We start from the raw sequence: 19,028 nt of genomic DNA on the forward strand, positions 1-19,028 counted from the left end.
TGGAAAGCGCTGGAGACGCTGTAGTACATATGCCAGGCCTGTAGATGGTGCTGTTCTCACAGAATCAGCCCATGAAAAGACAGTGTTAAATTGAGCGAAATGAGGAATGGCTAAAATGCATGATCTGTTTGGTATTTTGAAAAATAAAAAGTATAAATATGCCTTATATAGGTATGGTCCTACACTATATTATTCAAATATAGCATGATAGGTCCACTTTAATATATATTGGTCTTGTATTTTATAAGAAACAAATTGTTTACGTATGTGAAAGGAGAAGAATAACATAACAGTTGTAGTAAGGTGTATACACTAAAGCAGCCACAACAATAGATATATATTATGGGAAGTGAAAAGGCTTTTTGCTTTAAGTTATTTTATCTCATTGTCTCTTTTTCTTTCCCTCCGTCAGGGCTCAGAGCTTTTTTGAGCAGCCCCCAGAGGTGACTGTGGATCTGCAGTCAGGAGAGTTCCTGGGACCTCTGCAGTACAGGACCTGGAGGAAAATGAGCTCAATTTTTCAGCCAGGTATTTAAACACCTAACACAATTATGAAAGCAATGGCAATAAATGCGGCAGAGGCTCAGTTATATCAGTAAAGCTTAACAAAAACGTAATCTTATATTGCAACTCGGGTTCTGTGAAACATTGGCAGTTTCCAAGTCTGTGCCTCTTTAAAAAACAGTTTCCTTTATCTATTAATACTTGATTTATTTGCTTTGCATTTTATGTTCTGTCTCATTATCAACATGCTCTGCCTAGAGAAGTTGGACAACTGTTTTAAACTTGACTGTACCTGTTCTCCAAACTTCTGGGTCAAATTTGGGTCAAAGTCAAGATTTATTTGGGGTAATTTGAGTCAATGACATGTAATCATGCATTGTTGTTGATCGTGCAACACTAGACTGCACTAAAGAATGGAGTTACATCTTGACGCATATCATTTATATTTTATTTGTATCCATGTAGCTGATGCTCTTATCCAGCTCGTCTTACACTAATTAGACAGGAAGGCATTCATTCATCTAGTTGAAGGTCACAGCCAGTCTTTCTCTGTAAACAAGTTTGTTGTTGAATTGCAACATTTCTAACCCTTCTCATGTTATGGCCCTCTTAGCTATCACCGCTGTGACCCTTGACCCGAACACAGCTTACCCCCGCCTGTGGGTGTCCCCGTGTTGCACCAGCGTCGAGGTGGGGAGAATCCAGACCAACCTGCCCAACAATCCAGAGCGCTTCACCCGCTACAACATCGTCCTGGGCTCTGAAGCCTTCTCCTCTGGGAGACACTACTGGGAGGTGGAGGTGGGCAACAAGACAGCGTGGGGTCTGGGCGTGGCCACCGCCTCCGTCAACAGGAAGGAGGAGATCAGCCTCTGCCCAGATGACGGCTTCTGGACCCTAGTGCTGAGGGACAACGGTGATGGCAGCAGCGAGTACGAGGCATGCACTGACTCAGAGGAGACCATGATATATCCCTCCAAACCCCCCAGCAGGGTGGGGGTCTATCTGGACTATAGTTCTGGTGACGTTGGGTTTTATGATGCAGGAAACATGGCCCACCTCTTCACCTTCTATGGTGCAACATTCAAAGAGCCTGTTTTTCCGTACTTTAATCCCTGGCCAATTATCAACGGATACAACAGGGAGCCCCTCACCATAGTTACACCACACTGGGGATAGATTCCCCCTTCATCTCAGAACAGATCCAGAATAAAACTGCAGGACAAAGTTCATCAGATGTGGTGATAATGAACTTGGAAGTGACCCTGAAACATGAGACTTTAAATAGGAAGATGAAACTACTAAAGAACAAGACAAGTGTCAGACAATGTCAGACAAGTGAGACTTCAGAACACATGGCTGTTTGTACTCTATTTTTCTTATGGTCAACACATCAAAGAAAATATTTGTAATGTTGAATAGATGTGTGCCTGGCCTCTCTGGACGAGCTTTCACTACGGGCCCCGGCATGTTTCCACCTGACACCGTCCGTGAACTTCATACCAGCAATTCTCAGATTGTCTCATTGATGTTATCATGTTCCCGATTAGCAGTTAGTCTAAATCCAAAAATATTGCGAAATAGGTGCAAATCCTCCGCCTTCCTGTTTCTCAACTCTCCGTGATAAACACATGTGACACCCCCGCTGCTCTGTGCTGCAAATCTGCCGCTGTGAGGATCAGGCACTTTCAATTTGTTGTTACAGTGTCCACCAATTCGACTAAGAATGTGGTTTTATTTCTATTAAAAAAAGGCTAAAAGAGAGTGGGGGCAGTTGGGAAGTAATTGAATCATTGAATCTGGTTTCACCAGACAAACTGACTATGATGGCCTGCTAACAAATACTGTCTGTGTAGCCAAAGACGGATATATTTCATATCTCTATGACATAAGGACTTCATTGTATTTGAAATGATAGGAAGTGCCATCAACCTCATGGCATGTTTACTGCCCTGATGTATTGTCAGCTGTGACACTTTAGACAGGTGTGCTTTTCCAAGTCATGTTTTATCAGAATCAGAATACCTTTATTAGTCCCACAGAGGGGAAATTTGCAGCGTTACAGCAGGAAAGAGCCACAGACAGCTTAGTGTTGCATATCTTACATGCGTTAAAAAAGTACTAAGTTATAAATATATATATCAACTGCAAAGATCACAACTGGACTCCAATCCCGCCTTTGAAACCTCTCAAAGATGATTAAGAGAAATGAGGGACATCTGAGATACATTTTAAGAGCCAAAGGGTCTTCTTATGCCATCATTAACTTTTTCTTTTTAATACATTTGCTTGTTAAACCCTGTTTTCACTTTGTGAGCACAAGCTTTTAAGAAAAAAATTCAGTAAACATGAATGGGCTTGGGGCTGGGAGCCAAATGAGTACAGAGAAACAGACTACTTTTTGTGTTGCTTTTAGAAGAAACACAAAGAATGGCTATATCCTATTTTGTATTTGTTCTGAATTAATTAGAAAAGTGGTAGGTCATATCACTTTGTAATATAGCCAAAGGCCAAAGACTTAAAAGAGTCCATGACAAGTTTTTGATTTTTAGGAGCCTATGAGTTATCATGTGACAGCTAGCTGGTGCTCAAAGATACACACAATACAATTTTGACACTGAATGGTTGTTTGAAAAAACATTTCAAAATTGTATTAACAGTCGATGCTAAATATTTTAGTGTGTGTTTTGGAACAATATCTAACATTATAATATCATATATTTTAAAACCGTTTTATAGCCGTTATATATCCAATCATGTTATTCTAATAACATGTAGAGTTCAACTGAGGAAATGATGTGTAAATCAGATGACTAGCCTACTAATATTGGTTTCTAAATGCCTTTACTTTACAAGGTTAATATACATGAATGTTCCATCACAATTAATACATCAACCGATTGATCAGAAATATTTTCTTAGTGTTTTTGAAGTTTTTAATAAGGAAAACACTATTTAGAAATGTGCCGTTCGATTTTAATAATTCGATTAAATTTCCTACTAATGTTGTTGTTTCATTTGATTCCACTAGAGGGCACCCTCATCTAGCTTTGAAGGCAGCACCACTGTGTCGCTGTGCTCTTTATAATACAACTTTAAACTTGTTCCTATAACCATAAGGAAGCTATCTGCAGACAAAATAAAGCTTTAGGTAACATCTCATCTTGGGTGATTCAGAATTATTTTCCACCCAACTCAATTTTAAATATGTAGCCAGATTTCACAAACCACGTTGTATTATACTATGTTATAATATAGATGGATTGCAAACATTAGTATTTCAAGCAACTTCTAGGAATTTTCAAACAGACAGGAGGCAGGGCTGGATAAGATATTTAGATCCTTTACTCAATGAACAATATGAAGAAATATGGGGGCAGCATTTCACCCTTCAATACTGAGTCAATACAACCTAAATGTACTACTGACTGTCATAATCTTTACATATGGCATCAGCTTTCACATTAGCCATCTGTGCGTTTGCTATACCAGTAAACGGAGGCTGTTAAGTCTGTGCAATTGAACTTTTGTTTACTGGTCTAAGCCCCAAAGGTAAGAAATTACAAAATGACTTACACCTTCTTTTCGTCTGCCGCATGTCAAGAAGGCCACCCAGTTGGCAGAAGAGCAGTTGGCATTTCAGCAGATTACTCTGAAACAAAACACATAGACGTCTTAATGACATACAACCAACACTGTAAGCTATTCACATTCTGTTGATGATGTTAGTTCAAAACCAGCCGTGACCATGACGTTTGTATTGTTTCAGCTTGTGAGTCTGTGTTTGTGTGTCATCATTGCAAAATGTGCTCCTGGAGACACCTCCTGTAGCAGGAATTACCACAGAAGAGCACTTTGAAAAGTGTTGCCACTCGCCCAAGGTCAAAGCGAGCAATGGTGCCAGAAGTAGGGATGTGGGAAGTGGAGAAAGGGTCCAGTGGAACCCCCATTTAGCGTGAGATAGTCTCTGGTTGTTTCACTGTTTTTAACTAAAGAATGGCCGCATACAACTTACACATTGCCTCTTTAAAGAAAAGTATTATCAGTAGAACGACACCGAAGAAAGGCAAAGTACGATGACTCATGGAGGACAAAGATACAGATCCAAAACATCTGGAATGAGGCACCAACAGCAAGGCAGAGAGACGGCCAATGGTCCAGCAAACCCATGTCAACAATGTGTCAAAGAGACACCAGGAAGTGGAAGGTCATAAAGGGTCTTTGTTCAGCCCATTCTAAAATATAATGCAACAAAACAAACAGGATGTTACGCTACAGGTTAGAACAACGTCCTGTTTGACACAGTCTAAACAAAACCCTGATTCACCAGGTTGTGTTGCCTTTGTTTGACTTTGTGTTAACCTGTTACGGATACGCACAAAGTGGTTTTTTTCAATGTCCAGTTGAGCAAGGTTAATGAGATCCCTCGAGCCAATTGTGCAGTAATCTGTGACTACTATTACAAACAAATAAATAATGACAATTAGTCTGACCCAAATAAAAAGTATCTTTTATCCATGTCAGCTTTATCTCTGTGCGTCATCTGCCTCAACGTTAACCATAGAGTGCAGGTCTTAAGACTATACGTGCCAGGCTAATGTCTTGTTCTCTCCGTTAACTATCCTGATCTGTAATTAGATATTATTGCAGGCCGATCAACATGCAGTAACACAAGCCTTCACTATACATTACTGCTCTGATGCCACTCCCTCGGTCATTAATCCCTATCTTTGATCAGTGTCAGTCAAGGTGAAATAGCAGTCTGAGATGAAAAAAGTTATCCACAGTTTCTTTAGAAACTTCTTAACACACTAATTTCTTAAAAAGTCTGTGTTTAATTCCATCCCTCATCTCCCTTTTTATCTTTTTCATTAATCCTTCATCTTTGCTTTTTCATATGACAGATCCGTTCCCAAAATACAACCACTATTTTTAACTCAGCACAGCTTATTCTGTAATGGATCGCTTTTCTGAGTTCAGCCCAAGAATTTGCCTCATCCTGCCATCCATAATGGATGAGGAGAGGGCCTGATGAAAGACAGCGAGCCTGCACGACGGGGTAAAAGTGATTAATGGAAACCTCATTAGAAACTGGAGAGAAATCAAGCTATTCGTTATCCGCAAGTTGAGAATAAACACCATCAGGTTGGATGTGTAATGTGGGGGTGTGATAAGAGATGTAGAGTCGGAAAAATAATCTCGCTAATTACTTTGAGAGAGATGTGAAATATTTGAGAGACATTTTCTTAAATAAATAAATTTGTTTGATTTCATGATGAGATTATTTATTTTTCATCCGTGGTAGCTGAACATTAGTTACTACTGACGAATGAGTGTTCTTCCAAGGACAATTACTGTGATTCTCTAAATCACAAAATCTATATTGTTTTGGTTTATTGTAAGTCTTTAAATACGCTGACAACACAATGTCAGTCCATGTGTCTGACAAGATTATCTATCCAAAATGAAAAGTGTTAGTTTTACTTGATCAGTTTTCCATCAGCATAATCGCTGAACTTTAGACAGAAAAGGTAAGCTTGAGGAAAAAGTATCAGAGAAGAATTTAGGGATTCTCAGTTAAATAAAAAAATCAAGCAAAAACATGCAGGTCCCTGCTTAGCTGTTTTGAGATGATAAGAGAATAATTGACTTCTGATTTTGCCTTGTTTCTAAATTAAATGATATGTTCTCCTCTGGCCCAGGTTAAGCAGTCTGTAATCAAATCCCTAGTGTTTCTATAATCAGACCTTAACAATATTGGACAAAAAGCAAATAAGGTACCATCATTGCCGAATTTTAAGTGAATACAATGTTTGAGGTTTTGTGAATATTGTTGATTTTCATTATGCAAAGCCTAAATGTTTATATTAATTTGCCCACAGCTTTTCTGGAAAACATCAGAAGTCTTAGAGTCGAGCCAATCCAGCAGAGCAGCATCAAGTGGCAATGGTACGACTCAATTCTACAAAACACATTTTCTGTGGAAGTCACAAAATCCTGAAACCTTCTACCTGATCATCACTACTATAAAAAGGGCTACGAAAACCTGGCGTACAATGTCATGTTTTCAATGTGTGCTTCATTGTATCCTGCTGGATCCAGTTACCCAGTGTTATCAGTCATTCAATGCATCTGCCTATAGCAAATAAAACGTAAATATTGAATATGATAGTGGATAGTTGCATATTTATTAATTATCATCTTTCAATGTAGATATTTTTTCTGTACTGCTTTTTGTTTCTGATCTGTCGTGCCATTTGAATTTGAGAGAGAAAGCAGAAGAGAAGAGTAGATAGAGGGAGATTTAAAATAAAGGGCAACACTAACGTCCCTGTTTTTCTCAAAAAGGAGGGAAATCAAATGATCCTTTTCTTTATAGAAAGCTGAAGCGTTGAGTTGAATCAGATGCGTTAGACTTGAAGCTATTCGGTTGTTTTAGAGACCAGAATAATTTCCTTACATGCTTGTGTGAACATTCGTGTCTAAAAATAGAGGTCAGAGGTAGCATGTTCACCTGTGTGAGCATGTGTGGGTGCTCAGCCATGCTTGCTGGATGAGATTATTGATGCAGGACAACATCAAGGTGACGCTTTGCAGTTCGTTACACAAAATCATTATTATCACCAAGCCTGCATCCCTCCCTGCTTTTTTTTTTATCTCTTTCTTTCACTTGATGAATAGCTGACCTGGGCACCTTCAAAAATCCAATTTGTTAGACAAAGGCTCCAAATATGACAGGGGATTGAGGGCAGACAGATTGAGAGAGATGGGGAAGAGGAGAACGCATGTATAGCAACGAGGATTACTGTTGGAGGTGAAGAGAGAAGGAGGCAAGGATGGAAGGAAACAAACAAAGAGAGTAAAGGAGGAAGGAAAGAAAACAGAAAAAACATGACAGAAAAACCCAAGATTCTGAATGAGAGCTAGATTCCATGAAGGAACTTTATACCGACTAATGACAGGAAGGGTGGCTTTGACAAAGTGCCTGGCAACAGGGGGAGTGTTTACCTGTGATGAAGGGCAGAAAGATAAGGAGACTGAGAGGTTGATGTATTACAGGTAGATAACGTGAGGGAGGTAAAGTTCAGGAGGTATAGAGTGTCACCCTAAGGACCAGGAGATAGTGAGGGGGGGGGCAGAGGGGCAGGATCTCAATCCCAAAGCCAAGACATCACCTGAAGATAAAAACCGTCCTCACCTGAACACACAAGAGCGTGGTGAAGCACTGAGGGAAACTACTGGAGGAAGTACTAGGACAGAGGAGAACATAGATATACCATTTATTTTTCCTTAAATCACTTCAATTATTCTCGTTTTTGTTTTATTACCTGGAACCAAGAAAATACTTCCACTTTTATCAAGAGGGCTGGATGTTTTATTTATTTATTTGATTTGACAAAATCTATTAACAAGACCTTTTTGGGAATTATAGTACATAGACACCAAAAAACAAAAGCAGGTGCAGAAGAAAGAAGAGCAGGGTAGAGGCAAGAGTGTGTGAGGGAGGGGGAGGGTGAGCGAGGTAGAGAGAGAGAGAGAGAGTGTGTGTGAGCCTGTGACACCGAGATGTTCATGATCATTCGTGAGTCGTCCGCCGGAGGAGGCGGTGCAGGGATGAGCGTGTCGCACGAGAGGAGTGCAAAACAGGTACGTTAATATGGGTGTTAGGAAATGTATAATAGTGTGTTTTTAAAGTATTTACAAGTGCAATCTTACAAACAAATGAAGTGATGCTTTTCTGTATACAAATCTGCATCACAATACATATACTTTTACTAAATCTTGCATGCATTTATGATAGTCTTCCTTCTAAACTCAATGTCCTACATATGGTAACTTAAACATATTGAAGTGTAATTGATCAATAACGGTTTTCTAGTCCAAAACACAAAGCTCTATTTTTGTTGGAGAAAATTCTCCCGTGTCTGACCGTCTAAAATGTAATTTAATTATTTCAAAGAGCATTTGTTGAAAAGTATGCATGTTGGTTTGAACCTGATAGAAGAACAGTGCAGCGTTGTTGTTTTTTGTGCAATTTCCTAGGTTATTAAAGCAAAGTTTATTTATATATTTAATTTCTAAAACAAAGTGCTTTACAATAAAAGACAATAGGACAAATTAAGTGTTTGTATCAAGACATTGGAACTACAAATATGTAAAAAAAATGTGAGTGCATCAGTAATGATGTAAACATGACGTTTGTGAGTTAGGACACAGATGTATGCTCTCCCCTCAGGTGCAGGCCTCCATCAAAAAGAAAATGGAGAAGCAGAAGAGGCGATCAAGCGTGGCAGGTGCGGCTGGAGACATTCAGACGGCTCCACCTCCTCGCCACCAGAAAACTAGCTTCCCCACCGCGGCGGCTGCTGAGGACAGCGAGACGCAAGACGAGGAGCTGGACGAGCTGATGGAGGGGCCACAGGGCCGGGGGGGGGAGAGAGAGGAGGAGGAAGGGGAGCCTGTGGACCTGCTGCCCATCGTGGACTCTGTGTTCGGGCAGGTAGGAGCAATCGCCTGCCGTCAGTGTGTGTTTGTGTGACTCATCAGTTCACCTGTTTGTGAGCATGTGTGTGTTTCATGTAAAGCATCAATTCAAATGTATACCCTAGCTGTGGTTCCATTTCTGTAAATAGCAGTCTTAAGTCACACCCCTGACCTCTTTGATCTGACATGGCAAAAGAGCAAAAAGCTGTGACACCAACATTAACTATTTGACTTCTCGTTTAACTCTAAATCTCTCTGGAAATGGAGGGGGTCAGAAAAGCCAGAGGGCTAAAGCTAAGGATGGACATGGCGTGTGCATGGGATTTGAACTCGTTTTGCTTTGGGAAACATTATGAAAGAGTCATCCGTAACAGATACGGCCATAGTCAGCCAGAGATCTGATGAACACCCTATCTCAGTATCACATCCCTTCACTCACATTGTAAGCAGCGACACACGACACTGCAGGAAAGGCCACGCCGTAAGAGCATCTGTCACCCGGCGGCCAGAAATGTAGGATCATGATGTGAGAAAGTGGTGGGTTTGTCTGTGTGTGTATGAAAATAAAATCAAAAAGGGATTAAAACCAAGTTAAAAGCCTCATCTTGCTCTCTGTGTCTGATCTAAGCTTCTGAGTCACTCCATGAATCCACCTGATCATGTCAGCAGACTCTGAAGTGGATGATGATGAGTGTGGCTGAGTTTAGAAACAGGAAATCGATATAAAAAGAAGGAATAAAACGTGATGTCAGTGGTGATGCAAGTGAGCCAAAATTAGAGATACAAGCTGAGTGAGTGGGAGAGAGGAGGCAGTTGGCAAAGTCTGAAGAGAAGAAGCAATTTATATTCTCCTCGTCTCAGTGTCTCTGGGCCCCTCACTCTGAACCCTGCAGGACGAGACCTCCAGGCCTTCAGACCACACACACACTATAAATACTCATCTTTATAAAGTGATGTTTTTAAAACAAGCTACACACCTTACATCATAAGCAAACACTGTAATAAAACATAAATAAAAAGGTACAATGCTACAGTGTGAAAGTTCTGCATTCAAAAGCATACAAACATAATCTTATCAAAATAAAATCGAAGTCCAAAAAATTAGTATCATCATGCAGAATGACCTATTTGAGAAACATACATGTATATATTTTTTATTTATGTTACTGCAGTTTAATTCTTTTTGATTACTACAAACAATTAATCAACAAAAGTCAATGTGAGATTTGGTACTAATAAAAGGGATATAAAGACCAATTTTTGATAAGTAAAGTTTATGAACATTTGTCGATCGAACTGCTTCATTTCGATCCCATCAAGGAATTTATTTATTATTGCAAATGTTGGAGTTAATACATTTAATCTAGAATTGTACAGCAAGTACAATGTTCAGATACGTCAAGTGTTATGTTAACTACTTATTACCCCTCTGCAATTATTTGACAGCTATATTACTGTCAAGATTAATATTTCCAAACCAAACTTGTGTATTAAATATAATATATATATAAAATAATATCAACTTTTATTGATTACTTTTTTCAATATAATATAAACTTCACCTTCAACAACAAAGACATGAAATCGATTTTTCAGTACTGATAATGTTATATTCCAACATATAATAGTAGAACAGCAACAGTGTTACTGATAGTACCATTTTAGTTTGAGTTGTAATGCTGTAAACCTTTTTTACTCGAGTAAAATAACCAGAAATACTTATTCCCTCTCCTCCTGTCTTGCTCCAGCTATGATGTCTCTTCCAGTCTTGCTCTGATTGACAGCTCTCATCAATAGAAAACCAGCTGATGCACATCTGACACCAGAACCGTACATGATATATCTGCCTGCTCTCTCTCTCTCACTCTCACACACTCACCGAAGAAAGGACAGAGTCAAATTACCTGAGTACTGCATATCCCAGACACACACGTCATGGTTTGTGGAACAAATGTGTGTGTCGCAAAAGACAAACCAGGTAACATAAATAAGCAAATAAGCTTGTGTGTTTGGTCACACACACACACACACACACACACACACACACACACACACACACACACACACACACAGAGATTAACTGGAACCATCAGTTAGGGAGAATAGTAATGAATCAGGCTTAATGGCATTGGTGGAGTCTCAGGTTATTGAGCAAGCCGTGTCAGTTTGTTGAATCAAGAAGTAACTCACTGAGAGACACATTTACTTTGGTTGATTAAAGTTGTTTTGTGTACTTAGATTAACTAATTTAACTCATATAAATACAGTCAGTCATAAATAGCTGTTCTTTCAAGGATATGATCAGATAGATTGATGGTTAATGAAGTACTTTAGTTTGTAGTTGGACTAAAACTCACATTAAAAAACTGGTTAATAATTGAAATAATTATGGCTGAACGATTTGTAAAAATAATGTAATTGCACTTATACTGACTGAAGTGGAAATGGCTTTAGAAGTTAGAATTTTGGAGGGGGGTGATCAATTTTGCATCATTATTTTTATTTTCATTGAAAAGTATATTAAAAATATTAATGTTGTCAATATTAACAATCTTTTGCAAGAAAATCTTAAAAGTCAGTAAAGTATGATTTGCAGGCCATGACATCTCTGCAGCCCTAAAACACTAAATTCTGAACGTTATGTAGACACATCAATTATTATTGTATTGCGCCTCCTGGGGTTTGCATATTGCACTAGTCCATATTGTTCAGCCCTTATACACTTCTAAAGTCACAGTTGAAATTCATATCAACTCTTTTATATTAGACATTAATACTCTGCGGCTTGTACGCAGCACAAGACACAGAATGCAACAGGCTCTGAGAATTGTCCTTTTGATCTCTAACATAAGGATCAGATTATTTGAAAAATACTCCTGTTTTCCAACCATATAATTCACAATTATAGTTTTTTCAATCCAAACGATCCGTTTCCACTTAAGAACCTTTTCCGGGAAAGGTTTGTAACAGTAGTCATTACTCTTAAGCTGCATTCACTGTGAGGTTATGTTAAAAAAAGAGTTTGTATTATTACTGGCTTTTCACTGCAGCAGCTGTCAGATAAAACTCAGCTTACTGTCCTAAAGGGATCTCTAGTGGTGACTGCGGATCATTTAAACTAAATATTTAGCAAACAGAAATAGATGCCGCTATTATGGTTCATTCTAAAGACTCTTAATCCAAAAACATTTATTGACAAATCCATTTAAATCCATTCAGACCACACATCCTTTCATCTGTGACGAAAAATATCATTTTTTTATTAATGTGTGTGCTTGACTAAAATCTCCTTCAGAGAGTACGTTGAAAACACGTGAGAGTGTGCAAGGCTTTTTACATTAACATCACCAAAACTGTACAATGTATTTGTACAACTGAGTAGTTGGGAGTAAAAGTACTGAATTGGTTTAGCCATCTAAAACTTGGTGATGTATTGAAATGTGTTTTTTATGAAAACACTTTCATATCATCAACAATAAAACTAATCAGTTTTGATATAAACTGTGTAAAGTAGCATTCTCTCCTCCATTGAAGTTATTGTCAAACACAATAACAGCATTATGACATTACTTGTGTTTTTATATACCGTGTGCATTAGTATTAAATCCTTTTATACTACTATTCTCACACACACACACACACACACACACACACACACACACACACACACACACACACACACACACACACGAGAGATTTTCAGACTGATGCTTTTCGAGCTCCTCTGACCACTTAGCCATGCAATGACCTCAACGTGTGATTTTAATGTAGCTGTTCTTATTTTCCACAACTTGGCACGATTCGATTTGGGAGTGCATGTAAGAGATCAGGAAGAGCTAAAAAAACACTTTGACTCTCAGCAGCTGCATTCTGCCAAATGTGAGAGACACTGCGACCCATAAGCTGTCATACGCTGAGGCTTTACAGCGCTTTGGGTTTAAAAGTTTAGCGTGATTTGTAGTTCTAATTCTTCATGGAAAACACTTAAAGATCAGAGCTGTTTAGGAATTTAAAAAATACCTTTTTTAAACTTTGATATTAGATTTTAAGTATGTGAGTGCTCAATTAATCAAAAATACGATAATAAATCCCCTATTTTCTAGTTTTTAAATTAGCCGTAAACATCTTGTGGTATTGATATTGAATATGATATGTATTATTTATTCAATTCTATTTAAGAAATCTATCCTTGATAATATGTTTTTGCTTTCACTTAAAGGTTAAAAAACTTCTTTCAATCAATGAAGAAGTCCAGCTTCAATTTTGGTAGATTTGACTCAACCCCATATACTCTTTTTTCAGTTTCTCATGTTCTGTCTCTCTGCTGTATCTGTTCCCTTTTCTCTTTTCATCACCTCATTATCTTCTTTAATCTCAAATGGAACGAAATAATCCCTCTCTCCATTTACGTCCTCTTAATTCTCCCCCTGAAACTCCTCACACTGTAGATGAAGTCATTTGAAAGCTGGTGCAACATGGGCGAGAGAGCAAGGGAGAGAGGGGAGGGGGGCAACTGAAAAACAGCGAGAGGAGATTAAAGCGCTGATCAGTGTGAAGAGATGATGCGCGGAGTAACACGAGTGTGCCGCTGTCAGTAGAGAGCTCAGTGACGCTGGGTTCAGTTTTTCTTGGGTGGAGACAAGTCCCCGTTATTTCTTCATCACTGTGGTATCAGATTCATAACCAACATGGGAAACCCAGAGAAGTGTTCACCAGAGGTCAAACGAGAGCTGGATCTCTGAGGAGTCCAAAGAGAGGAGAGCAGAGAAAGAAGAAATAAACTCATCAAATCAAATCAGTGAGAAGTGAGAGAGGAGGGAACATTTGATCCAGGTTGGGTAATGGGAAACTGCACCAAACGGGAAGACAAAATGAAAAAGGTAAGAGCCCTTTGTCTCTTACTAATTGATGCTTTTACTATTAAGCACCTTTTTAAATTAATTTATGAGATTGACTAAAAACCTCTCAACAACTCTGAGCAACTAAGTTCATTCTTGTTATTTGGGGGGAAAGCAAAACAAAGTATAGGTCAAAAGACTACATTTTTCAAACAGTGAAAAATATTTGTTGAAATTCCTGCACTGCTTAACATGTGATGGAGGTTGCGAGAAAAATGCTTAAAAAGATATCCATTAGGTAAAGGTAAATGTACAGCCAACACAAACACTGATTAAGTTCTTAATGCTGTAGGATGAGACAAGATGTCACTCATTAGACCAGACGGCAGATCTATCTCAGAAAGTGTCAGCAGGACAAACAGATAAAGCAGATGTGGAGATCGGAACAGCTTTTCACAGCAAGAATAGCCGCGGATGTGAGAGGATTTCCTTTAGATAATAAGCAGTTTATGTAATCTAGACTTACTGTGCGTGACTTGACAACAGTGAGCCTTTATCCTTGAAATGATTATGTTGTATGTGAAACAGTGTTTTTAAGGTCGAATAACAGCTTGTGTGCCTCCAAAGGGGGGAATGGATGGGCCCCTCATGGGTAAAGTTAGGGGAGTGGGCTTGGAGGAAGAGGAGGATGAGGATGTGGAGGATAATCCGTACAAAGATCCCTCCTGCAACAGATCGCACAACACCGTGGGACCGGCCTGCATCTTCCTTAAACAGGGCTTTTCAAAGACATTCGTATGTAACAAAGCAACGTGTGCACACTGTTGTCCTCACAGAATCCCCCCCCCCCCGTGCCACTTCTTTTCGCTTGTGTTGGTTCATTTCCATCCTCTCATCGTGGTTAACCCTGCTGTGTCATCCCATCACTGCTGTGGGTCAGACGGGCCAGCCAACTTAGAGGGTCGATCGTTCACTTCCATGGAAACGTATTGACCGGCTTTGTGCAGCTTACTCTCAAATGTGATGAAGCAAAGGATGAAGAGGGGGTGAAGGCTGCATTTCAAACCACGCAAAGTGTGCATCTGCCCCTTAAGACTTCTGGTTGACCGCATGGCAATTTGCTTGTTCTAATTTGTAATACAAGGCACAACATAAACTGAAATGATAAAGAACCTTGAGGTGGCTCCCTGTACTGTTCTTACCCCCTAAAGACCCAGTGTTGAAGAGTGACAACAATTCATTTGATTTTCCTAAATAAATATATGTCTAATGCACAATATATAATTTCTGACCAGCAAGGGCCTCTCAATCAAACAAAAGACGGTTGGTGGTACATAAAGTAGCGTGAGATCGTGGGAGTCTTCACCACTAAAGCCATTATTTGAGTCAGCTTCTCTCGATTAGAATTTCTTTATCGATCTAAGTTTTGAATCGGCTAAATAGTTTGCAAATGTGTCCTCTAATCCAAAACAAAGAGACCACGGAAATATAACCAGTAAAAACACTAAATAAAGTGCTTTCATGTTGAAAATGTGTGTTTCTCTGATGCTATTAAGTGGACACAAAGGCAACTTGTTTCTCTTTAAACTTCAAATAGTCAAACACACATGCGGTTCGAATATGGTTAAGAACAACCAAGATCTAATGTATTATACAGGTAATGTCTTAAAACTGGGTAAAAAGTACATTTATGACTTGTGATTTATGGCTTCTGGCAGACAAGGAGCACTAAGGAGATACTTCACCATTATGGCCCAAAATAAATGGACTATTACCTTGATTCAAATTATGGACATAGGTTTGACTAAAAGGACATTTAACCTTTTACTGTTTTAAATTGAATTAGCACAAACTAACTTATATTTTTGCACACTTTGCAAACGTTGGTAGTATTGTCACAGCAACGGAAACAATTATTAGATGTTAAGTCTACAGTAGGGGAACTCATTTACACTAAACCTTGCTGCTACGTTTCCAAAATAACTGTCCAAATGATAAACTCTGTTTTTCCATCTAGCATAGAGAGAAAGCAACTGGAAAAACAGAACCCAAAATAAAAGGAGGAGTGCAACAACTGTAGTATTATGGGATTTCTCCTATCTTTTCTTTTTGTATGAATATGGATTTTACTAAAGTTTGCTTTGGTGTCCCATTGTGAAGAACATACTCATATTGATACATGTAATGTGTTGCACTAAGAAATGAGGCAGAAGGAATCCAAAGTAAGGGAAATAATGTCATAGTTGTATATGCCCCATATTGTTTTTCATCCAAAGCCCTAAGCCTTATGTTCTCTATACACAGACCGGGCTTGTGTGAGCTTGAGTGCTATGTGCAAGAGAGGATCTATATGTCTACTTATACAAGTCCTAACAGTGGAAATGTGTCAAAGGTACAATTTAACCTCCTAAAACACACGATCTCCAGATGTTTGTTTTCCGGTCAACTTCCAAAAACAATCATGAATTGTTGTCATATATAGAATAATGCCTAATCCATATAGATTAAGAGTTTGTTTTTCATTTGGATATGCACTGGTTTTGTATATTCAATGCAGATTACTGAGCAACTAAAAGCACATAACATAAATGACTACATTTGTAAATTACGTTGAGGTATAAAATCCTGACTATAATACATGGGCTTAGATTTATAGCAAATGGACAATTTATCACATTTCAAATTCCATGAATCATTTCTTTCATTTTCAACTGTTTGTGTATCTTTCCTCTCAAGTGGTTGTCTGGGTGTTTGAATCCGCCTGTGTTTATATTTGTTTATTATGCCAAATAAATGTATAAAGTACTTTCTTCATGAACAGAATGAGGTGAGACGCTAACGTCTTTCTTCCTCCTGCAGGACAGAGAGCTGAGACCAGAGGAGATTGACGGTGAGTGATTTCTCGGCAGCAAACCTCAGTGTGTTTCTGCTCTACATTATATAATAAACATGTTCTATCTATCTTTCTTTTTTATCAGAACTCCGCGAGGCCTTTGTGGAGTTTGATAGAAACAAAAAAGGCTACATCAGTCACAATGACCTGGGGGAGTGTATGAGGACGATGGGATACATGCCGACAGAGATGGAGCTCATCGAACTGAGTCAGCAGATTTGTGAGTAGCACTGTGAAAAGGGAATTAATAAGATTGAATTAGTACTGATCCATTATTCATATCTCTCATCGATCCAATTCTTGTTCAATTCCCTAATCAATTAATGATAACGTGTTGGGGGGATAGAAAAATACAGGTTTTTAAGTGATAAGTAAAAAAACAATGATGAACCCTGCATTTGGGGTAACTGTTGGTTAATGCAATTGATTACCGATCGTTTCTCATGCTCTATACTGTTGTAATTTATTAGAGACACATGACTATGAGAGTCGATGGTCAGAATAGATAGCAGAGGATGATGTGGCGCCTGTGTGTTGCAGGTGGAGGTAAAGTGGACTTCGAGGACTTTGTGGAGCTGATGGGACCCAAGATGCTGGCAGAGACAGCAGACATGATCGGAATCAAGGAACTACGTGATGCATTCAAAGAGGTCAAGATATACTGTTACTTAAAGTTGTTCATCTCCAGACATTCAACTGCAAAAAGTGATGAGATAAAGCTATTATTAGTGGGACTACTACCTGTGCCTATGATAAGCCAAAACGTCTTCTGGACAACCTTTATATTGGAACAGGTTGGGAGATATTGTTATGGCTTTTGACAGGGGTATAACAAAATACAGTTTATGTTCTTTGAAAAAGTTGATAATCTTGATAAATTGTTCATATACTGTAGCTTCCCCCCAAAGCGGGTCTAGTGGGCATAGTTGCAGGCTTCTTTGAAAGCAAAGTTGTGTATTTCCCAATCTATTCAGTTTGATACTATAAATTGAAGATATTCAGGAGTCATCCTTAGCATCTGTCTCTCTGTGTCCAGTTTGACTCTAATGGTGACGGTCAGATCAGTTTGAATGAGCTCCGTGAAGCTATGAAGAAGCTGATGGGAGAACAAGTGACAAACAGAGAGATCAACGAGATCCTCCGTGACGCCGACCTCAACGGAGACGGCCTGGTGGACTTTGAGGGTAAAATACTTTCTTTTTGCATTTGTGGGATATTTTTGGCAACTACATCAATCCTTATCTTTATCCCACTCACCCCTTTCTTTTATTCTTTCAGAGTTTGTGCGAATGATGTCCCGCTGAGCAGAATGCCCACATGGCACACAATGTACAGCCAGACATTATGGAACTGCTGCATCTGCTTGTAAGACTTCACATATAAAATTGTATTTTTGTAGTAAACAAATAAGAATACAAAAAGGCTTTGACTGCACGAATAGTATCCAGAGTAGAAATAATATGACTATCCACTTCTGAACACTAGGTGCAATACAAAGATAATGCACTTTAATAGCGTAAAACATATCAAGCGCTTCTTAGACAGCATTTATGACTCTGTGTTTTTGAGCTGTTTTTTTACATTATATGTTTGAGCTTTAAGTGTAAAAAAAAAAGTGTTTGGTAAAATGGAAAAATCATTTTTAAAATAAAGGAATGTACATGAAGTTTATGGCAAATTATTTCGACAAGGTAAACATGAAGGATGTGGCATACAATCACATCATGAAATAACCAGTCCATTAATATGGAGCTTTAAACATGGACTGCATACAGTGTCAATTACGTAAAATTATTTAATTAATGGTGACTCTGCAAGGGGGGCATTGTGTTGCTGAGGTCAACATAAAGTGTAGGAAATAATTAAGCAGAATGTGCACCTTTAATATCTCATAGCATGCAGATCTCATTGTGCCAGCACTCACTGAATAACAACAACCTCGCTTGAATTAACCAGAAAAGAGGACAAAACAATTACATTTAAATGAAAAACACAAAAGAACTGCTAACAACAAGCAATATAAGGCTACATTAATAAAATAACCTGACACTTCTTACAAAATCAACAGTTAAACAACACAAAAGCAGACATATTTTAAACAATAAAAACATCCACTGCAGGTGAAGCAACACACATAGCCCCAAGCCTGCTTTTCAGGTTTCAGGCTCGAAAATGACATTCCCAGAACAAATGACCATATCTTCCCTTCTAAAAGGGTTAAATTAATAATCTTTTTTCTCAAAGTAATGATAAACCTGTGAGTTGGATGTAGAAAAGCCAGAATCAATATGGATGTTTTTCTGAGACTG

General features: G+C 38.6%; 2 protein-coding genes across 4 annotated transcripts in view; both read left to right on the top strand.

Annotated features, from left to right (window-relative positions):
* The window catches only part of LOC104961166 (zinc-binding protein A33-like), a 6,115-nt gene extending 4,302 nt beyond the window's left edge, over positions 1–1,813 (top strand). The window contains exons 5-6 of the mRNA XM_010789398.1: positions 413–528; positions 1,118–1,813. Coding sequence (XP_010787700.1) covers positions 413–528; positions 1,118–1,683 — 682 coding nt within the window. The 3' untranslated portion in view covers positions 1,684–1,813. The remainder of the gene's footprint in view (positions 1–412; positions 529–1,117) is intronic.
* A 6,293-nt stretch (positions 1,814–8,106) lies between these two features.
* cabp2b (calcium binding protein 2b) lies at positions 8,107–18,358 on the top strand. Of its 3 annotated transcripts, none has more exons than XM_010789399.1 (7): positions 8,107–8,151; positions 8,741–9,004; positions 16,686–16,716; positions 16,805–16,939; positions 17,260–17,369; positions 17,756–17,903; positions 17,998–18,358. In XM_010789399.1, exons 1-7 carry the CDS (start codon positions 8,119–8,121, stop codon positions 18,021–18,023), a joined length of 747 nt encoding a protein of 248 aa, XP_010787701.1. In that variant the 5' UTR covers positions 8,107–8,118; the 3' UTR covers positions 18,024–18,358. The 3 variants fall into 3 exon arrangements, with proteins under 3 accessions (XP_010787701.1, XP_010787702.1, XP_010787703.1); XM_010789400.1 differs by having other exon boundaries at positions 8,125–8,151; positions 8,747–9,004; XM_010789401.1 differs by lacking the exons at positions 8,107–8,151; positions 8,741–9,004 and adding an exon at positions 13,782–13,868.
* The last annotated feature ends 670 nt before the right edge of the window (positions 18,359–19,028 follow it).

This window comes from Notothenia coriiceps, unplaced genomic scaffold (genome assembly GCF_000735185.1).
Source record: "Notothenia coriiceps isolate Sejong01 unplaced genomic scaffold, NC01 NC01_scaffold00032811, whole genome shotgun sequence".
NCBI classification, from domain to species: Eukaryota; Metazoa; Chordata; class Actinopteri; order Perciformes; family Nototheniidae; genus Notothenia; species Notothenia coriiceps.